The sequence below is a fragment of the Gallinula chloropus genome, assembly GCF_964237585.1.
Source record: "Gallinula chloropus genome assembly, chromosome: 5".
Classification (NCBI taxonomy): Eukaryota; Metazoa; Chordata; class Aves; order Gruiformes; family Rallidae; genus Gallinula; species Gallinula chloropus.
This window is the reverse complement of record NC_140090.1, coordinates 1,944,506-1,965,304: the sequence shown is the minus strand read 5'-3', so window position 1 is coordinate 1,965,304 and position 20,799 is coordinate 1,944,506. Positions and strand designations below refer to the sequence as shown.

The window sequence follows — 20,799 nt, the reverse complement described above, 5'->3', positions numbered from 1 at the left end:
ACTCTGCTGAAGTGCTGGGAACTAGCAGAGGCTCAGGTTTCCAGCTTTCTCTCTCATTTTTAACTGCAAGTGTTACAATGGGCAGGTTTTGACAACTTGTAGTAATTGCACATTTCTGGCCCAGAGTTAAACTTTACTGTAGAGATAGATGATTAAATTTGATCAGTGTATATGTTCTTTTGACATCTTAAATTTCTCTTACAAGGGAACACCAGCTTTGTTCTTAATCCAGCTGCCTTTCCACAATAACCTCCTGGAATGCTGTGTGACAGATGAGAGGTACGTGGTGGTGGTTGTTTATAACAAGCTAACCATAGTTTAAAACTTTATAGATGTTTTTTCTTAACTTCATTTGAAAAAAGTATCTTAACTGCTTGACTCTTTTTTTTTTTCCCCCTAGATTCTTTGTCATTCTAGAAACACTTGTGACTTATGTTTTGTCTGGGCCTACATCTCCGCTGGCTTTCAGTGAATCTGTGATCAGCATTATCAATCAGAGTGCAAAGCAAGTGGAAAACAAGGAGCATCTCTGGAGAATGTGGAGTATTGTAGTTAATCCGCTGACCGAGTGGATTAATCAGGTATAGTGGCTTTTTTTTGTTCTCTTCCATTCCCACCTCCCAAGAATAAATACAGCAAAACTTTGTGCCCATCCTTTATCTTGATGTATTTTTAGGAGTTACATGTCTTGAAGTGCTGGTAAAAATGACACAAACCTTGGTAGTGTTTGGGAAACTGGAATGTGTGCAGCTTAAAAAAAATATTAAAAAATCCCTGATTGGAATCTGAACATTTGCAGTGAGGTTGGACAAAGGGCAGTAGTGGAGTAGTCATCCAAAGCGTGGTTTAAAGTGACTTCCACTTGTTGAGAATAATCACTCTTAAATACTGTGTCCAGTATTGCGTTGGGAATGTTCTTTTTAAAAAAGATTATAATCCTGTTTCTAGATGGGTTTCAAGCCTTCATTCCATGGTGTAGTCTTGTGGCTGCACAGGCTGGAAACTTACCCTCTGGGGCTTCTTAACTTTTAAACACCAAGAGGGTTTTTTTCTTTACATGGAAATACAGTAAATGCTAAGGTGGGATATTCAAGATGTAATTAGAACTGTGTTTCTTACTAATGTTGGACTCCTTGATCAGAAGCCCTAATGAAAGCGATATAAACTGGTGCATCCAGCAGGTTCTGCAGGCAGCATACTAGAAGTACATTGCTTGTAACATAGGAGTTTGTGAACTAATCCTAGAAATTATGGAGAAAGTTTTAAGTGTTACAAATAAGTTGCTGACATCACTTACTACAACTGCAATAAGTTAAATCACATGAAAACTTCCAATAGGTTGTTTTTATTCTTGGAAGTAAGATACTTTTGGATTAAGCAGCAGTGGTTTGTATCTCTCTAAATAGTAGGATCAACTCAACCCCTGGAAAGAACCAAGAATGGCTAATTTCAGAATGCCACTGGCAGTTTAGCTTGTGCAGATTCTATGTCCAGAGCCAGTTTACTTAGAACAGCTTTATTTGTCCTCCTGAGTTGTGCAACTGAGTTTTAACCAGAACGTTGTTTTCTCGTTGCAGACTAATGAAGTGAATCAGGGTGATGCACTGGAACACAACTTCAGTGCCATTTATAGCGCCTTGCTGCTGCCAGTGTCACACATCTTCCCTGTGCAGGAGTTTCCCCAGGTAACAGAATGCAGAGCACTGATGAGCAGCAGTGTGGCTTTTACAAACCCCATAAAGTACTACTTGATAACCTCAGAGTAGAGTTTGCTACCAAGACATGTATACCTTGGATCACTGCTCCAGGGTTGGAAATCTTGAGCCACAGAGAAGAAAACTTAAAAGTGAATTTTTATCTCTGAGTTCTTACCAGGTATTGATATTTACAGACTCTTTCTTTCTCTTGTTAAAGCCAACGATGAAATCCCTGCTGCGCGCTTGGTCAGACCTGTACAGAGCGTTTGCTCGTTGTGCTGCTTTGGTGGCAACAGCAGAAGAAAACCTGTGCTGTGAAGAGCTTTGTGCCAAAATATTAGCTGGGCTAGAAGGTGAAACTCCAGTAGTGAGTATAAACCAGTGATACTGAACTACATAAATACTTTAGCAGATATATTTTTAAGTTAGATACAAGAATCTATTGTAAACTCTTAATGTTGTACTAAGAGTGTTTTGGGTGAGACTTAAAGCTGTAGCAAAATACTTCTTACTAACAGGAGTGGAATTGGTCTGGAAATAGATTGAAAGAAGAGAGTAAAAATAGTTGTAAAGTGTAATGTTAAAACAGCAGTTCAGCAGTCTTTGGATTTGTCTTCTGGCTCTGAAATAACAGCTTAGTGAATGTCATCCCCAGGGTAAATACGATTTGTCTGGTTGAAATGTGTGGGTTGCACAAGTTAATTCAGCTTCAGGTTGAATTAACAAATACCACAAAACCAGGTGTTGTGTTTAGGGAAGGGGGTAGAGCAGCACTGTAATGTTCCAAGGGCATCATTGGCGATGTTCCTGGTACCATCATGACTTGACTTTAATACTTCCTAAGAAGAAGTTTTGAAAGAGGAAGCTTTTCCACTACCTGTCATTCCTGTTCACAAGCCCACATCAAATGGGAAGGCAGTCTGTAGGTGTCAGTGAACATCAACTTAGGAACATAAAGTCAACTTTGAAGTTGACTCTTGAAAAAAAACCCAAAACAAAATAACATGAAAGGAACAAATAAGAAGCAGATGAGAAAGAAAAATGGAATTTAAATACATGGGATTTGGAGGATTTAATCATTATGACTTCCTTTGGGTGCTGCTGTATCCTGGTGATAAACTTCAGTGTTCAGAAATTACTCATTATTAAGCAAGCCAAACTTACATACTGAAGATCTAAATTGTTTAAGTTATATTGAAACTAAACGGGGTTTTTTTGGCCCACAACATCAATGTTGCTTTTAAAAGCAGGGGTGGGATTACTTAGAGTAATTGGGGGGGGGGGGTGTGGAGGACCTTGACCCGTCTCTCTATATACAAGAAGTCAATCATGTTTCCTGGATGTTAATGACAGCCTAATTGTTATGTCTGCAGTGAGATCAGGCTTTAAACACAGGCTGACATTTGGTGATATGTCTTGGAGACAGCTCCTACCTTGAAACCTGAAGACTTCAGATGTGTCTTCCTAGATCTAACACCACCTTACAGCAGCCTCTCACTGATTGTACTTCATTAGATAGTAAATGTGCTTATGTCTTTTTTGTATTGAATGGGCAGCCTTAATCTTCAGCCTGTGTAAAATGTCATCTTATCTGAGTCTTGCCTGATAATGCTGACAGATTTCATCCACTCTCAGATTTGAAAGCTGTTTGTATTGCTGTTCTCAATGCCCAGCGTTGGGTGTTTATGTCCCTGTTGCTCTTCTGGGCTTTGCTGATGAGTTCTGTTTCCTCCTCAGGCGTTTTCAATGATGGATGGTCTCACCCATGTTGTGTCAGTTATGGTTGACTGCATCAACTTTGCACCATATGGCACTAAGTATCAGCCCACAAATAGATGTAAGAAAATACTTGAATATTGGGGGTTTCTGTAGCTTTCTTCCAGAGCTGGTTGAAAACTGTTGTAGATACAGAAGCAATGACTGTAGGACAGCAGCAGCCTGTATGTGTTGCATGTACTATCCAAGCACTGAAGGGACTGACTAAAAAATAAGAAGGACCAAAATATCCTCCCATATGCATGTTTGAGTATCATTTGAGTATTGTACCTTTTCTGTTTGAGTAGTTGAGTAGTTACTGTGTAGCCTGACAAAACACATCTGAAATTGATGTAGATGTTGAGGCCCCTTTTCCATTCACCACAAAACAGTGCTGGCTTCTGGGGTTGTACTTGGTATTCTGGCTACAATTTGTTCTTTGCTTGTGGAATCTGCTTTCACTCTCTTGAAATGTGATCTGGAGCAGTAATGCTTGATCATAATCCACAGTGTTAATTGGGTAATACCTGCTTAAAGCTGCTGGTAAGCTGTTAACACTTGAGAGGTCACTGTTCCTCATAAAACAGGCAAGAGTAGGCTTAGCAGTACAGAAGTCGTGGTGTGTACAGTTCTTTATGTTCTGTTTCCCACTCCCTTGTTCAACTATCAAAGCTGAAAAAATTCTCTTACAAAATGAAGTTTTGTATCATTTACCTTTGTTAGAGTAGTAAGACATAGTGTGGGACTGCTGAAAGAATGAAATGCTCTCACTGGAAAGGTTGATGAAGAAAAACATGACAGAAATCTTACTTAAAATAAGCAAATAAAACCTGATACTTCCCCTTCCCTCCTCCTCACCTGTCCCAGTATCACCTAATATCTCTGGAGTGGTTGCTGTCCTTTTGCTAGTAGGCAGCAAAGACACATAAAAGCATAGCCATTTGTAGGAACAACTATAAATAAGGGGACTGGGAGTTGCATCTGTGCTGGTCTGATAAAATTATGTGTTAGAAATGTATGGCTTTTGCTAGGTTTCAGACTATGTGTATGTAGATTCAACTTGGGAATCAAAGAACTGCTGCTCACAACGTTCAGAAGTGTTATGCTGTAAATGCATGTTGGTTACATAGGAGAAAACATTCATTTCTATTTATTTTTTAATATTAGCTCCACAGACCCCTTCAGATTGGTCTAAGAAGAAAAAGGAACCCCTTGGAAAGCTTGCCTCTCTGTTTAAACTCCTGGTGATGTTACTAAACTCTTTCCATGTGTTCAGTTCCAAAGAAATGTGTTCAGAAACATTGATCTCTGTCGGTCCTTCAGTTCTCGCTGTTCTCCACAACATCATCAGCCACGTTTCATTGCCTTCAGTGATCACGACTATGTTTGCAATTTTTTCAAAACCCCTGGCAGTGTTTTATGAAAAAACAAAGTGAGTATTTGAAAGGCTGGTTGGGGAAACTGGCTTCGTTGTGTTGGTGGAGTTCTGTGTGGTCTGTAGCAAGCAGTGTGAGAACAGCTTGGGGTCTCCTCGGAGCTTTGCTGCTGGTTGTTACTTCTGCCGCGTCTCTCCCCTTCAGGAGCAGCCTGTATGTCCCTAGGCACCAGTAGGTACTATTTGGCACTGCACCAAACACCACAGAAAGCTGGTGTCTCCTGCTGGCTGCTGTGATTGAGGGACTGCCTGTGTGGTGGCCCTGAGCTGAGGTGGGTCCAGGAACATCAGCCCAGCCCTCTGCTGAGTTTCAGTGGGATTCAATAAACCATGTGTGTGAGTAGCTCTGCAACAGAGCTGCTCTTTAGGAGTGAGGGCACACACACCTGTCCTGTGTGAAAGGAAACCCCTAGGGCTTCTGAAGGCTTGGTACTTAATATTCTCTCTAATCTGGAGTGAACGTGGTGTCATCTCCACATTGCTGAAGTGTTTGGTTTCTACCTGCTGTTTATTTTCACTGCAGTGGAGACATTTGTTAACAATAATGTGTTTTCTAGTGGGTGGGAGCTGCATAATGTTTTGTAGGAAATAAAGATGCCAAGTTGAAGTGCATTAAAATCCTGTAAGCTTTGAAGCAGAGGGAAGTTCTGAGAAATACTTGTTGCTTTGTGCTTTATTTTTTGCTTCTGGCTTTGCTTTTTAATTTCTTTTAATTGTTGCAGGCTGCTCTTTCCCCACACAAGGTGGGATTATGAGGGGCTTGCTGGGAGGGGGCTGGCAGAGGCTTGCTGCTGCTCAGTTGATGCAAGAGATGTACTCTTTGCTTGGGATAAGGACAGGAAATGGAGCACAGCTTTGTTTTGGGATTGGGGGAAGGGGTGGATAGGATGCTGGCAATCTGCCTGTAAAGGTTTTCTTGAACCTTTAACAAATGAAACTTGAAGTGAGCTGCTACCACTGCTCTTAAGTCATCAGGAGACCCTGTTTCAGGGGCAGGAATCCCCTTGTTCCTGTGTAAGGTTGAGTTGGCCACCTTTCTCCATCTCCCATCTCATCTGCCTTTCTTTGAGCATTGCCCTTGGAATTCCTCAGGAAAGGGGGAGGAGTGAGTGCTGGATACAGGGTTTGAAGGAAGGCATATGCAAGCAAATACGAGTTTGGGACCCTCTGCAGGTGGGAGGTTCACTGGCTTATGGAAGGAAACAGTAAATGCAGATTCTCATGCTTTTCTACGTGGTGTGCCATGGGGTTTGTTCATGGGAAACTACTTTGTTTAGGTGATACTTCTGCTTTTTAATGTAGGGATCTCTGGGGCATGGGTGATCTGTTTGGGGGGAGGTTTAAGAGCATCACAAAGAAGGCAGTTGTCATTTCTTATGGCATAACTTCTATCATAAGAAAACTCATGAAGTTTGTACTACTAATTATTACCAATCTTTCTGTGAGTTTCTCTGACAGTCAGCAGATGAGTATCAGTAGGGGTTAAAGGAGAAGTTTACTTAAAGCTCTCTACATCAGAAAATCTTTTCATTGCTTAATGAGAGGCTCATTCCACAACATTATTTCATCAAGCTGTATGCTAAACCTAGTGAGCAGTGCCTGAGTGTGTGTGTTTAATTGTTATGCTTGGGATAAATGAGAGGGGAATTAAAACTTTGTTTCTTTGTTTTGGCAGGCTTGTTGATATATCTAAAGTGTACAGTAACCTCATCATCAAGGTAAATATGCCAGAGATGTAGCTGGGGTTTGGAGAAAAGTCTATGGCACTGGAATTTTGCTGTTCATCCTGTATTCTAAAGTTAAAAAGTGACAAAGATGGAGACTTAGTTGTTAAGCAATCTGTTTTTTGACTCTAAGGGTAGCTGAGGGGAGGACCACTAAGCTTAGCTACCACACTGTGTGTGGCGTGGCTTTTTAAACTTGTTTTTTCAGTCCAGGCTGTTCTAGGGGATAATAATGTTGTAAATAACATTAACCTTTTAAATGGTGGATTAAATAAAAACCCCTGTTCCTTTTTCCCTCCCCCAGCTTGAAAAGCTGCTGGCTGAGATCTTCCTGTGCCTGCAGTCCCACTGCACAGGCTCCTACGACAGTGAGCTGCTGGCGCATCTCTCGCCGCTGCTGTGCGTGGTGTTCCAGCACAGGAGCAAACAGCTCCGCAAGCAGTGCACCTACTTCTGGAACTCAACCTTTGCCAACGCTGCAACACTAACCTACCCAGAGGAGTTAAAGTAAGATACACAAATCTCTATTTGGATGTTTTTAAAGTGAGAGGTATTAGACAGATACAGCCTGGGAGAAGAGCTCCTGGGGAGTGGCCCTGCTGAGAAGGACCTGGGTGTCAAGGTGGATGAGAAACTTAATATGAGTCAGCAGTGGCTCCTGCAGCTGGGAAGGGTGATGAGATCCTGGGCTCCATCAGCAGAGGGGTGGCAGCAGGGACAGGGAGGGGATTGTCCCTCTGCTCTGCCCTCCTCTCCCCAGCTGGAGTCATGTGTCCAGAGCTGGGCCCCAACACAAGAAAGATGTGGGGCTGTTGGAGAGGGGTCAGAGGAGCCACGGAGATGCTCAGGGGGCTGGAGCAGCTTCCCATGGAGAGAGGCTGAGGGAGCTGGGCTGGGTCAGCCTGGAGAAGAGAAGGCTGTGGGGGGACCTCACTGCAGCCTCCCTGTCCCTGAAGGGAGCAGAGGAACAGGAGGGGAATCAGCTTGTTAAAGGGCAGAGACTGGCAGGACAAGGGGGCTGGAGTGAAGCTGGAGGAGGGAAGGGTGAGAGGAGAGATTGGGGGGAAGTTCTTTGCAGAGAGAGTGGTGAGGGGCTGGAACAGGCTGCCCAGAGAGGGGGTGGGTGCAGGGGGTTGGAGCTCTGTGACCCTTGGGGTCCCTTCCCACCCAGACTAGTCTGGGATGCTGTGATCATGTACAGATAAATTGGGTGGGGTTCTGCTTAGCAATTTTATTTCCCTGTGTGCACAAGCTGGGATATCTCCTGGTCTGGTGCACTTCCTCCCCTCCAATTTCCATCTCCTTTGAGCAGGTCTGTGTTAAGCCAAGTCAAAAAGAAAATTCCCCTCTTGCTGCCTGGCTTTGAAAGCATCGAGATGGGCGAAGAATGCAGCGGCCCTTACTCTGACCTGGTGGGTATCTCATTGCCTCCTAGCACGTGCTTCACTGTGTGTGACTTCATAAGGTGGTGGCAAGGTCAATTTTGATTTTGGTCCTCACGTTTGGGGTGACAAGCTGTGCTGGGGAAGCACCATCAAAAGACTGAGGTGGTTCTTAACAGCTTGTGAATGTTAAGTTCTGCTAGCTTGTTTGAAAGGATTGATTTTTTTACGTTGTCCTCTGCATAACTTAGAGGAGTGTGGGATCTTTGAGCTGTAGAACTTCATGCATCTTGGGCTGGGTTTGGGAGCTTGGCCTTTTTCATACAACACATTCAGTGTATTTCTCTTCAAACAGATGGAAAACTCACAGCTGGATGCAAAGATAAGTGGGATGAAAGTAAAGCTGGGTCAGAAACGAGACTCCCTATTGACACAGACAAGTGAACTAAAAAATGAAGTAAAAGACAAGCCCAGTAATGTGCAAGTACCATCTGCAAAGGTAAGGGGTTTGCAGGCAGGTGTGGTAGGTGTTGAGGGGTAGGTGTAGGTTGCAGGTGTTGAGGAGGATCTTGGTTAGGTTAGACCTGAGCTGTGTGCTCCAGTCTGTCCCATGCTGTAGGGAGAGAAGGTGACCCTGTTCTTAAAGCAGAGCGGTAAAGAATACAGGTGCCTGTCAAGGTACCTTCACCTGCTGCAGCCTTTGAAGGTCAGGATGCCAGAGGAGGTGCAGCAGTTTGCTCAAGGCACAGAGGAGGGGTGGGAGAACCTCTCCTGGGTGGTAGTGTTGGGGAGAAAAATAACTCCTAAATAAACCTGGCACCTGCTGAGGGATTTGTGCTGCTGAACGTGCTGGAAGAGCTGTGGTTACTTAGGAGTTGTTCCATTGAGGATGGCAGTACATGAACTGTGAGGAGACTTTCAGTTCCTCTATTTTGGTTCTCATCCAGCTTTTTTTTTGTTTGTTTGTTTCCTTTCTGTAGCTGAAACTAGAGTTTTCATCTTTGAAGCCTAAAAGTGAGATGCTTCTGGAAGAGGAGAAATCTGTTAATTTTGTGGTTATTCCTCTAGAAACAAAAGCAAGAGTATTGACAGAACACCAGAAGGAAGTCCTTAGGTCAAAGAGGTCTGTGATTTATTCTGTTCTGAATGTTCATGTGATCTGACATGTGAGATTGACACAAGTTCAGTTCCCTGGTCTCAGACTGCTGTAGGTCATTGTCTTACTCCTCCACACAAGTGTAAATCTCACCCAGTTCTTGCTTTCCTGTTACAGAGTGACCATGTTATTCTCTGATCTGATCCACATGTCCTGTTTTGATTAAACACCCTGAGATTGGTAATTTGGTCTCTTCCTTGCAATGTGAAATGGGAGCTGCTGGTTTTCTTTCAGTAGTTGAATTAAAAGGGTTTTTCTTAGCTGCTCTGAAGGAGGGACTTCTAAATTTGAAGTCTTATGTCAGCAGCATATCAGAAATGGGGATGTTCCCAAGACTCATCTTAATGGGAAGGGAATCCTTATTAGCATTATCCTGGGGTTTTATGTGGGAAAAATAAGTACTGGAGTATTTTTTGTGGATGGGCAACTACAGGAGCTGTTCACAAACCCCTGTGTACAGTGGTGCTCCACAGGATCCTGGTTGGGTTATGTAGTTAGTGTGTATTGATGAATTCTCTGTGGAGTGGGGTCACAGCATTTTACCCCCAAAAGCACAAAAAATTGCAACTGAAAGTACTTGAAATAAGGAAATACAGCACGAGCTGCATCTGCAGTCTGACTGTCTGGCTTGTTTCAGAGTTGGCATTCCTGCCATGTACAACAACTTGGACTCCTCACAAGACACGACCTTATTCTCTCAGTATACCCAGAGCCAGGAAGCTTCTTTGTAAGTAAAGGTGGCTGGTATGAATGTGAAAGGTGCCCCTTTCCTGCTGTACTTCTCACTGAGGTTACTTCTGTTTTAGGGAGAAATCTTCTTTACCAGAAGACACAAAAGAAGATCCTAAAACCGACCCTCAGGTAATTTCTCATTGTCTAATGGTAACTAAGATACCAGAATTATAACCATACCAGTGATGTCTTCTTCCTATTATTGGTAATTATTGGTGAAACTCTTTGATTACTGGTGATCTTGTGATTTTAAGATGAGACTGGGAACTCCTCAAGTGAAAAAAAGCCCCCCCAGATCTATTGGCTCACAGGAAACATTTCCTTTCTCTCTCTGTCAGAATATCTTGGAATTCTCAGGGTGCTCCTGTTTTTTCCATGTCTGAGTAATACTGACAGAGGCTCCCTATAGAATATATAGGAGGCTCCCTATAGCCTATAGAACACACTGGCAGCCTTTGTGCTATTTTGAATCTGGAGATGAGAATGAATTTAATCCCTGTGCTGTGTTTTGTGCTGTGCTGTGCTCTGCTGGATACAGTTTGCAGTAGAAAGGGCCAATTGTTAAACATTTTGGCTTAATTTGAAAGTGGGATGATTTCAGTAATGAGCTTAAATAGCAGATTGGGGCTGGGGGGGAAACACTGGTGAATCCTAAATAGAGATCTGCTTGCTTTGGGAGGGGAGTCAGCTGAGCAGCCAGTTCCTTCAGCTCTGCCATGAACAGGCAGTAGGTAAAACGCAGCAGATTGCCCATAAAAACTGGTTCAGTAGTAGGTTTGTGAGTATCTCCTGTGAAACTTAAAAAACTGTTATCAAGATAATGTTTAAAAAAATCATAGTAAAACTACAGCTTTCTGTTTGTATTTTTGGGACAGGAAGAAAATGTGACTCATGAGAGCAGCCCCACCAAATCAGATGAAGCCACAGAGGAAGGCAGACAGGATAATGCTCTTGAGAACGCTGCCTGTGAGGAGAAATCCTCTGTTCCTCACGTAGCAGAGAGCTCAGCTTCAGACAGTGAGTCAAACAGGGATACAGCTGAACTGATTCCAGAGGAGCCAGCCCTTGGAGAGGGGCTAGAAAAAAGTACAGTGGCAACAGCTTCAAATGAGCCCTTGGTGGGGAGTGGAAACACTTCCAGTGTCAGCAGCAGTTCGACGTCAAGTGATGTGATCTCGGGAACGCCGCAGCCCGTGAGCCGGCGCCAGTCGTTCATTACTCTGGAGAAATTTGATAGCCCAGGGAACAGACCCTTCAGCCCCTCAGCATTAAACAGTCTGTCAGAGACATCCAGCACCACTCCTGTGGCAGGTACACAGGAAGACAGGAAGGTGTCCAAGGCTGGTCCTCACCAGGAAAAACCTGGAGAAGTAAGTAGCAAGCTGTCAAAATCGGAGTCGAAGCAGATCCTCTCTGCGATCCGAAGGCTGACTCACAGGCAGAGCAAGGCAGCACAGCAAGGAGCTGAGCAGTTGGCAGCTGGGTCAGAACAAGAGACAAGCATACAAGAGTCTTCAGCTTCCAACAGTATGGAAGACAGTCTGGAACAGTCTTCCACAACAGACATGGAACACGTTCTCCTTGCTGAACCCCAAGCTTCTACAGGAGTAGAGATCAAAGTTGAAGATATAAAATCAGAAGAGGTTGAGGTATTAGATACAGATTCTAAAGAAAATAAACCTCCAGAAACAACAGCATCATCTGACCTGGCAGCAGGTGATGACAGTCAGGTTCCACAGCAGTCTTCTAATCAGAAAATACTCAGACGTTCTTCAAGGCGCCGGCTGGAGACGGTAGAAAGTCCAGCAGCCAGCCAGGATAAGGAAGATGGCCACCAAAAGAGAGACAGGAGGAAAGAGGAGTTAAAATCTGGGAAAAAAAGGGTGCCCCAGGCTAAGGACAACGCGGCCCAAAAGCAGAAAGCAGTTCTTGGGAAAGCTACAGAAAGTACAAGTAAAAAAGAAAGCAAGCTAGCTGAGAGAGCTGCTGAGGACTCAAGCTCAAAGGAGTCTCCTGCTCCAAGGGGCCTTGATGAAGAGGGGTCAGAAGACACCTCAAAGACTGACACGGGAAGTCAGGACTGCAGCTCGGCTACAGCCAGCCAGAAGATGGAACGCCCGCGGTACCACACGAGAAGATCTTCCCAGGGATTGCTTTCCAGCATAGAAAATTCTGAGGCTGAGGGCTCTGAGACCAAGGAGGAAAGCACAAGGAAGAAAAGATCTGCAAAAGTGAGGAGCAGAAGTGATTCTCTTGAAGGTAAATCGAAAGATTCCCAGCCAGAGGGCTCCCAGCCAGAGGGCTCCCAGCCAGAAGACACGGCTGTGTCTTCCCAAGGAAATGAAGTGAACAATCTGTTGGAAGAAGCAAATAAGGGTGAACTAAGCTGTGAGGTAAGCATGGACACTGCCTCAGCAGCTGAACCCTGTGACCTGAAAGACCAAGGAGCTCCTACAGATGAAGGCAAAGCTGTGGGATCTGCCAGCTCAGAGAGCAAACCTGCCAGCCAGCCTGTGAACACGGAACAAACCGAGAGCGATGCGTTGGTGGAGCCATTCCCTGGCCCTCGTGTCTCTGACCAGGATTTGGAAGTGACAGAGGAAAAGACAGAGGACAATGCAGAGGAAAAGACAGAGAAAAACCCATCTGTTGAGGAGGAAGCTGACACAAAGGACTGTAGTTCAGCTGCTCCACGTGAAGCCACACCAGAAGCAAATGCTTCAGGGGAGGATCTTTCCTCTTTGCAGAGGAGGTCTCGGCGCAAAAGACGCAAAAGGCTGAAAAGAACGCAGAATGATGAGGGCTCCTCTCTAAAGCCCAAGCAGAGAGTGGTGTCACTGCCTGACTCAGCAACGGAGAGCACTCCAGAGCTGAGTGAGGCCTCCATCAGCCCAGCTCAGACATCTGTAAATACATCCGACGTGTCTGGCAACTCGAACTTGGACTTGTCCATGGCACCTTGTGCAATGAGCACTCCCTTGCATCCGCCTCAGGAGCCCAGTGCCTTCACCTCAGAGAGAGAGACAACGTCTTCAGACCACCTGCAAGGAAGTGGTCTTGTAGCAGAGGAGGATCTGGACAATTCGGAGTGTGTAGCAGGTAAAGTGACTGACTGTGTGGTGGAGGTGGAAGAACCCCCTGATCAGAGTGACAGAGCTGAGCAGGGTGTGTCTGAGCCCGTTTCCCATGAGCCTGGTGACAGCTGCCTGGCTGGTGGGGGTGACAGTGAAGAACCAGCAGCTATGGAAAGCGAGGAAATAACCCAGAAGGGAGAACTGGAGGAGAAACCTGAGGCACTGATTGATGTTAGCAAACCTGAGGAAGAACAGGTGACTGAGCCAGAGAGCGATCTGGGTGATAAGGAAGAAGCTGAGAATACCTCAGGAGAAACAGGCATTGCTCAAGATCAAGAGGTGGTGGAAGTAGTGAAAACAGAAGTTACAGTGCCTGAAAATGTGGCCTTGGACAGCGTGGCCATAGAGAAAAGTGATGGAGGAGGAAATAACAGTGTGGGTTCCCCACAGAAGCCAGAAGATGGGGATTGCTCAGTGGTGGTCACTGAGAGCCCTACTGGGATGCAGGCTCGCTGCACCTGGTCTCCTTCAGCATCTCCATCCACCAGTATCTTAAAGAGAGGTGTGAAAAGAAACCAGGATGACGATTCCCCATCACCTGCTAATAAGGTATTGGAATGGGACTTGTCCTGTGATACAGCTCACTGGGGTTGTACCCGGGGTGTGTAACAGTGTCTGCCCTGTCCTGAGCCCAAGTCTGTTGAGTTGCTGTTTTCTCACTGTAAGGGATGCTCTGCTGAGGGCTTAGGGTGTTCTGGTAACGTACCAGCAGCCTTGTGCTGTGGGGGTTGGGATTGGGAGTTCTTTATTTTGGAAACAGGACCCCAAGGTCCCATCTGCTCCTGCCAAACCCCCAGACACATCATCGGGTTCTCACTGCTGGATTTGGAGCAGCTTTTTGCAAAAGCCATTTAAAGTTTCTTCCAGCGACAAGGAATCCAGTTCCTGCCCTTGTCCATCATCCGTGTCCTTCAAGAACTTCAGTGATTTATTTCGTTCACAGGCTGTTTTCTCTCCCTCTATCCTTCACCAGCCTGTGGTGCTTTGAGTTCCTCCTATGAAAACTGCTTCTCTCTCTCACAGATTCGCCGGGTCTCTTTTGCCAATCCCATCTATCAGGAAGGGCTGGCGGACGACATCGACCGGAGGAGCCCTGTCATCAGGTCCCATTCTTCCTCACCATCCTCACGCAGCCTTAAAATTTTATCTAATGTCCAGGCTAAGGTGAGTTCCATTACGTGTTCTCTGTGTGGGTACTCGTGTTCCTCCCTTATGTAGGTGAGGTTGCTTTAGTGTATGCTCACGGTCAGTTGTGACCGGTTGTAAGAGCTGAGAATCAATAAGAAACAACTGTAACTGCTTTAGCTCGATGCCTTGTTACTCTCTGAAGACAAATGTGCTCAGAGGTAGTTAGAATCTTATGATTAACTGAATTCCTACCATCCTGAGAGAGATTTTTTTCCTCTTTTTCTATCCAGCATATTACCACTCCAACCAAAGGATTTCTGTCCCCAGGATCTCGTTACCCTAAATTTAAGAGCTCAAAGAAGTGTTTAGTAAGAAGTGCTTTGGTTTATGTATCTCTTCTTCTATTTTGTTTTCCCCCTGTGTTCAGCTACGTGATAATTAACTTGATGATTTTGTTTCTGTATCCAAGATCACAGAAATGGTCAAGGAGTCGCTGCTTTGCCCTCCAGAGTGTGTGTATCCGGCCTTAATTGGCTGCAAAGCACCAGTTGACATCATTTTACCTCAGATTACGTCAAGCTTATGGTAAGTGGATTGAGCCTTCAGACAATGAGTTCTTACTGAACCTTCAAAACTGAACTGATGCAAAATGTGATGACTTGGGGACTGTTTTTCTTTCTCCCCTGTTCAGTGCCAGAGGTTTGGGGCAGCTCATTCGAGCCAAGAACATTAAGACCGTGGGTGACCTGAGTGCTCTGACAATATCAGAAATCAAAACTCTCCCCATCCGCTCCCCCAAAGTCTCCAACGTTAAAAAAGTTCTTAAAGGATACCATGAACAGCAGGTACAGCTTAGTTCTACTACCCAAAAAGACATTACTACCCAATGAACTGCTAATACCCACTGTGAGGAATGATGGGGGGGGGGTTTGTTACCACCACTTCAAAATGTAAATACTTATTGTCCAAGTAAGGAGTTGTTCCAGGTACAGATGACCTGGTTGCAGTGTTGTTAAGGGGAATATTTGTTTGTATTGTAAGGTCATAACTTGCCCCACAATGAACTCTTCCTCTCTGCATTTCTTCTCTTCCCCCCCCCCAAACCAACTTCAGGTGAAATCTCGAGGATTTGAGGAAATTGTAGCTCTGGAGGATGCAGAAAAGCCCATAAATAACGTAGAGGAGAGATCTCTTCCTGTAGATGAAGAAAAACTTGCTGCAGGTACCTGTTGCTGGCTCTTGTGTCTGCTGTGTGGGTGCTTCCCTTCCTGGGGGGAGCTCTGGGTCTTTCTCTGAGTGCTGGTAGCTGGGCAGCACATCACACTGCAGCGGTCTTTGAGTTGGCTGTTTTATGAAGCCCTGGAGCGATGGCTTTTTCAAACTTGTTCCACAATTTGAGGGGAGATTTGGAGTTTCCCTAATGAAGCCCATAGAGGGTTGTGAGGGCTCCAAGTGCTCCTTCTCCTGAGCTGTTTGGTGCCGTGCTGTGGTTCTGGGTGCGCACAGAAACCAGTGCGCTGGAGATGAGATAATTAAGGGATGTGTGTGGGGGGGTCAGAATTCACTGGGTTCCCAAACTGAAGACTCTGGATGTCCCATATATTCCTTTTGGATCACACATGTGAGTGGATACATGGCTGCTGTAAGATGGGCAGCAACAGTGTGTGTTCCTCCAGCGAGCTCCTGACAACGGCACCCTCAGAACGCCAACATCAGTTGGCGTTCTGAGGGTGCCGTTGTCAGGAGCTCGCTGAGGGGAACACAACCTCATGGAGCCATCTGGAATCCCTGACTTCCCTGCTCTCCCTTCCCCCTTTTTTTTCAGACCTCGTTGAGCCAGTTGCCTCAAACACCAGCGTTTCCTTGACCGCCAGCGACCAGCCCCCAGCAGATCTCCCGAGCCAGATCGATGCTCTTGCCGCACGGTTGATCTCGGAAGATCTTCACAGCTATTCAGGAAACCAGCTCTTTGACATGCAGGAAAAACTTGCTGGAATGACAAACTGCATCCTGAAGAACCTGCAGGCCCGGTGGAAATCGCCACCCCATGAAAGTTCTGATTAGTTCTGTGCCGTTTCTGAGTGAGGAGGATTTTGTTACGACAGGTTTCCCCCCCCCCCCCCCCCCCCCCCCCCCAAATCCCACTTCTCTGACTGGTGAATTATTCCTTAAACTGTGCATTTTGTACTGTAAAAGAGGTTTGGGTTGTTTTCTTTAATCCCTACATCAGTAAAATGTACTGTGGGGGTGTTTTCCTTGTTTCCATTTCGGTCTGAGTCGTGGGATTGCTCATTCCCTAGCAGAGGAATTGCTATGCATTTTTCTTTCAGGTAGTGAAAGGAAACTTGATCAAGGTGTGCAATAGCAAAGACTGTGAAACCAAACAGCCAGAGTACTTTAAATTATTATTATTTTTCTGAATCCGAAGTGTTCTTAGCTGCTGGGAACCCTTAGTGGGGCTGGTGAGAGCCCCATCTCCTGGCTCTGCTCAGCTGCAGCCCCTGTCAGACCTTCAGCACCGTTTTCTAGGAGGTGAGCTGGGCTTCAGCCCCTGTTTCCCGTGGGGGTTTGTAAGGGTCACACCAAGCAGCCGCCAGCGAAAAGCACCCTGGCAGGGAGAAGACTTGGCCGAAGGTCTCAGGCTCTTTACTGTGCTCTTTGCTTGCAGCGATTCTCCCTCTCTGGAGACTCTTTTTACCTTGGGGAAACGACTGGCTTGGACAAGAGCTCTTTGTATATTCTGTACAGATGGCCAATGTTGGTTAATAATTTATGACTGGGAGTTTTAATTGCACGGAATGCATTGCTGCTGCTCGGAGACCTTCGCAGAGCTCTCGGGTTTTACGCGGCATCTCATGTGTATATATTGGGCTGTAGCTGTCAAAGCGGGGGCAGTTCTGGGGAGGGGATTGCTGAAGGTGTTTTTAGAACTTACACGTGGGCAAATAAACTAGCAGATAGTTCCCAAACGTGTGAACGGTGTTGTGGTTTGAGGCTCCCTTTGCCTCCAGATCTGTTCAGCCCTCCCTCGGCTTCGCTTTGGATTCCCAAGGGCTGTGAGGGAACCTGAAGAGTCATTGCTGCTGTCTTAAGGGAGGCAGGAGCCGGCTCTGAAGGACGTGGGGGCACGTGGCCAGCGAGGCTCGAGCTTGTCTTTGCCCTGTTCCTACATCTCATGAAGAAAACTAAGGGGACAGGGACGCCTGCTGGAGCTGGAACCCCACCAGGGCTGCTGGTGAGCTGACTCTGGGTTTTGTGAAATAACAAAAGTGTTTTGTAGGTTCCCAGCTCTGCCTCCTCAGGCCTGTGCTGCCTTTCCTCCTGGGACCAGTGCCTGTAAGGATGTTCCTAAGGAAGCTCAGACTGGTGTTGATGCCTTTAACACCTGTCAGCGCTGGCGATCCTGCATCCTGCTTTGAGGAGGGACCTTTCCCTTTCACACTTCAGTAGATGAAGCAAAGAACCACCGTGCTCAGGAGTGGAATGTGCCCAGCACACCATCACCTCTCACAGCTGGACTTCTGCCCTGGCTGACACATCCTCTAGCACTTTCCAAACAAGACTGGTTCTGCTCCTAAGCAGGAGTGAAGAGAGACAGCGCCTGTACTGCAGAAACGAGCTTTATTTAGTTGCTACTTTACAGGAAATGGCAGCGTTTGACCCCAGGAGTGTGGCGTGGAGAACACACGCAGGAGCTCAGCAAGCAGGAGCGGAGGCTTTGCGGTGGGGCTGGGTTGGGTTCCCGTTGCCCCCAGCTAAAGTCACTACAGTTAAATGGTGCTCACATAGAAAAAAGAACAGGTTTAAACCTGTTAGGACAACCCAGGAAACTACTGTCAGTAGGAGAGGGTGAGTGAAGTGATGTGTGGGGTTTGGGCTGAAGTTCATGGAAAGAACTTCAGAGACACGGAGCTGGAGTGCAGTGGTGGGATGGGGGGTGTGTCTGGCGGTCCCGGCACTGCTCTAAAAACCTGGAAGTGATGGGGGTTCTGTGAGTAGCACCCAGGCCCTGGGCACAGGCGCTTCTCAGAACTGTTCTGACAGGAGGAAAGCAGCATTTTGCTCTGCAGTTACTCTTTTTTTCTGGTTGGCATTGTGGGTCACGAGGCACCATCGGCAGAGAGGACAAGAAGGCCCCTGTGCCTGTGGCCCGCAGACACGCGCTGGGGAGGAGGGATGTGGGTTACACGGCTTCTACGTAGTTGGCGGGCAGCATGCCGGTCTTGCCGGTTCGCTGGACAGTCCCGTACATCCAGCCCTCATCAATTGCTTGTACGTTCACAATCGTGTCGCCGTCCTTGAAGGACACCTCGTCAGCATCAGCTGCCATGTAGTCGTACATGGCCCGGTAGGTTTTCTGGGGGGGATAAGAAAAAAGGGGGTGGGAGGGTGTAGACCAAAACAAGAGCTGGGTACAGCCTGGCTGTCAGCACGGAGAGCTGCAGCTGTTACTCGGTGAGAAGGGGCGTGGAGGAGCAGAATAAGGACAAGGTCAGTCCTCCTTGTTTCAGTACTAGTGCTGGAAGCTCTCTGGCTGCTCTTAGGCATCTCCTGGCATCAGACCACAACAGAATCATAGAATCATAGAATGGTCTGGGTTGGAAGGGACCCCAAGGATCACAGAGCTCCAACCCCCCTGCCACAGGCAGGGACACCAACCTCCAGGCCTGGAGCTACACAAGGCTGCCCAGGGCCTCATCCAACCTGGCCTTGAACACCCCCAGGGATGGGGAATCCACTACCTCTCTGGGCAGCCTGTTCCAGCACCTCACCACTCTTTCTGTAAAAAAAAACTTCCCCCTAATATCTAATCTAAACCTTCCCTCCTTTAGCTTTAGTCCATTCCCCCTTGTCCTTCCATTATCTGCTCTTTTAAAAACTCGAATCCCCTCCTACCTATAAGCTCCCTTCAGGTACTGGAAGGCTGCAATGAGGCCCCCCCCCCCCCCCCCCGCCGCAGCCTTCTCTTCTCCAGGCTTGGTTTTGAGCTGGTTTTGGTTTTGAGCTGTACCAGCTCAAGGTAGCTCCAGCCCTAATGAAGATGCTGCCTCAGAGCAGCTCTGGGGGGGAGGTGATGGCATCCATCCCCCTGGCATGTATCTCCTGAGCCGGGGAGGAAGTTTTCAAGCACAGGGGAGGGTCTGTCCCACCTCCAGCCCTGGGCTGGCCATGGTGTGCTACCAGCTTGATCCCAGGCTAACATCAGCTGGAGCATGGTGGCACACAAGATCGGCTTCTGCAGCCCCTCAGGGCTGTGCACACCTGGCAGGCAGGCAGAGCAGCCCTGCAGCAAGGGGCTGGGGTCTTACTACACCGGACCAGCATTACTTACACCAGCAGTGGAGGGGTGAGAAGGAACTGATGACACTGTTGTTTGCTGGGTGGCGACTGACGATGACCGTTGTTGAGGGAGCTCAATGGTTTTAGCATGTTTGTAGCCCACTACAAGAGGAAAAAGTCAACATTCTGTGTTAGTAACTGGCAGTGGGTTAATGTTGCTCTGACCCAGGGCTCAGGGACAGGGTCTGTGTGTGGGGGGAGGCAAATCTGCCCTTTTCCTACTGAAACACAACTTCCTGGCTGCTGGTTCTGCCCAGAGCTCCATGCTGTGTAGGTGCAGCTCTGAGCCTGTGAGCAGTGCCACCCTGCCCCGTGTCTGTGCACTGTGTCTCACCAGGATTAATGGACACCTTTCCTCTCCTACCTGTTGTGGTTGTGGTGAAGAAGCCGCCGTTGCTGTAGTAGGAGAGATGCTGATCCACCCCGTCCGAGGGTTCAGACTTCTCATCTCCACCACTGAGGCTCAAGGCGCTGGCGGAGCGGGAGTGCTCGCGGCTGCGGCGCTGGGCTTGGACTGCAAGGAGCAAGGAGGGGGCCAAGTCACAGGTTTGCTTTGCAGGGAGAGGCACACCCTACAACACGTGTGCACATGCACATGGAGAGGTTGCTTAGAGACACACCCATGTACGGGTGTGGGGGTGTGTGTGAGTAGTCCATGAAAATACTCATGTATTCTATGCCACTGTTAGCAAACCTGTAGCAGTCATGCTTACACCAAGTACAGACCTGGTGCAGGCCACCCACACACGCTAAGCTGGTCTGGAGACTGCAGCTCTCAAAGTTAATGACAAGAAGTGTGTTGATTAATTGTGGGATGGTTGTACTGCTACTCCAGGGTGCTGCCAGAGATTTAAACAGTGCCCTGTGGACACCCTGCTGGAGAAGGCATTACAGCCCCACTGATTTAACCTAGGGGCTGATGTCAGCACCTACGGCTGCTCCCACAGCTGTACTCCTGTGGCCCCATTTCCCACTCATAGCACAGCCCACAGTACAAACCAGAGATCATGTGTAGGCTTCTGGACTGGATATTGTCCTCTGCTGGGTCATAGTCAAAGACTGACCCGGGATTAGTGCGCCACACACGAAGACCTGCAAGAGAAAGAGCACTGTCTGAGGAGGAGCTGTAGCTCAGGCCACTCCCTGAGCAGCACCTGGGAGTGGAAGTGTGTCAGGGAAGGGCAACTGTATCGCATAAATTTGCATTTCTCAGCAGGCTTTTCTTTTTTGAACAGTTATTCGCATTGAGTAAGCTACAGACTCTGTAACACACACAGAAGTGATGTTAAAATGTAAGAAACATGGCAGCACAAAGG

At 47.0% G+C, this 20,799-nt stretch overlaps 2 protein-coding genes across 14 annotated transcripts in view; one reads left to right on the top strand and one right to left on the bottom strand.

The window, feature by feature from the left end:
• RIF1 (replication timing regulatory factor 1) overlaps nt 1-17,081 on the top strand; it is a gene marked incomplete at its 5' end in the record, with an annotated part of 34,855 nt that extends 17,774 nt beyond the window's left edge. The window contains 20 exons of the mRNA XM_084265660.1: nt 206-279; nt 401-581; nt 1,578-1,685; nt 1,915-2,064; nt 3,435-3,534; nt 4,620-4,884; nt 6,563-6,605; nt 6,916-7,118; nt 7,924-8,023; nt 8,349-8,492; nt 8,974-9,116; nt 9,787-9,876; nt 9,956-10,010; nt 10,757-13,564; nt 14,039-14,179; nt 14,434-14,511; nt 14,613-14,728; nt 14,835-14,988; nt 15,257-15,365; nt 15,969-17,081. Coding sequence (XP_084121786.1) covers nt 206-279; nt 401-581; nt 1,578-1,685; nt 1,915-2,064; nt 3,435-3,534; nt 4,620-4,884; nt 6,563-6,605; nt 6,916-7,118; nt 7,924-8,023; nt 8,349-8,492; nt 8,974-9,116; nt 9,787-9,876; nt 9,956-10,010; nt 10,757-13,564; nt 14,039-14,179; nt 14,434-14,511; nt 14,613-14,728; nt 14,835-14,988; nt 15,257-15,365; nt 15,969-16,207 — 5,301 coding nt within the window. The 3' untranslated portion in view covers nt 16,208-17,081. The remainder of the gene's footprint in view (nt 1-205; nt 280-400; nt 582-1,577; nt 1,686-1,914; nt 2,065-3,434; nt 3,535-4,619; nt 4,885-6,562; nt 6,606-6,915; nt 7,119-7,923; nt 8,024-8,348; nt 8,493-8,973; nt 9,117-9,786; nt 9,877-9,955; nt 10,011-10,756; nt 13,565-14,038; nt 14,180-14,433; nt 14,512-14,612; nt 14,729-14,834; nt 14,989-15,256; nt 15,366-15,968) is intronic.
• Nucleotides 17,082-17,747: 666 nt separating this feature from the next.
• The window catches only part of NEB (nebulin), a 117,020-nt gene continuing 113,968 nt past the window's right edge, over nt 17,748-20,799 (bottom strand). For all 13 annotated transcript variants that reach the window (XM_084264247.1, XM_084264242.1, XM_084264252.1 and 10 more), the window contains 4 exons: nt 20,483-20,575; nt 19,848-19,997; nt 19,476-19,585; nt 17,748-18,500 (listed from right to left, as the gene is read on the bottom strand). In XM_084264247.1, coding sequence (XP_084120373.1) covers nt 18,327-18,500; nt 19,476-19,585; nt 19,848-19,997; nt 20,483-20,575 — 527 coding nt within the window. In that variant the 3' untranslated portion in view covers nt 17,748-18,326. The remainder of the gene's footprint in view (nt 18,501-19,475; nt 19,586-19,847; nt 19,998-20,482; nt 20,576-20,799) is intronic.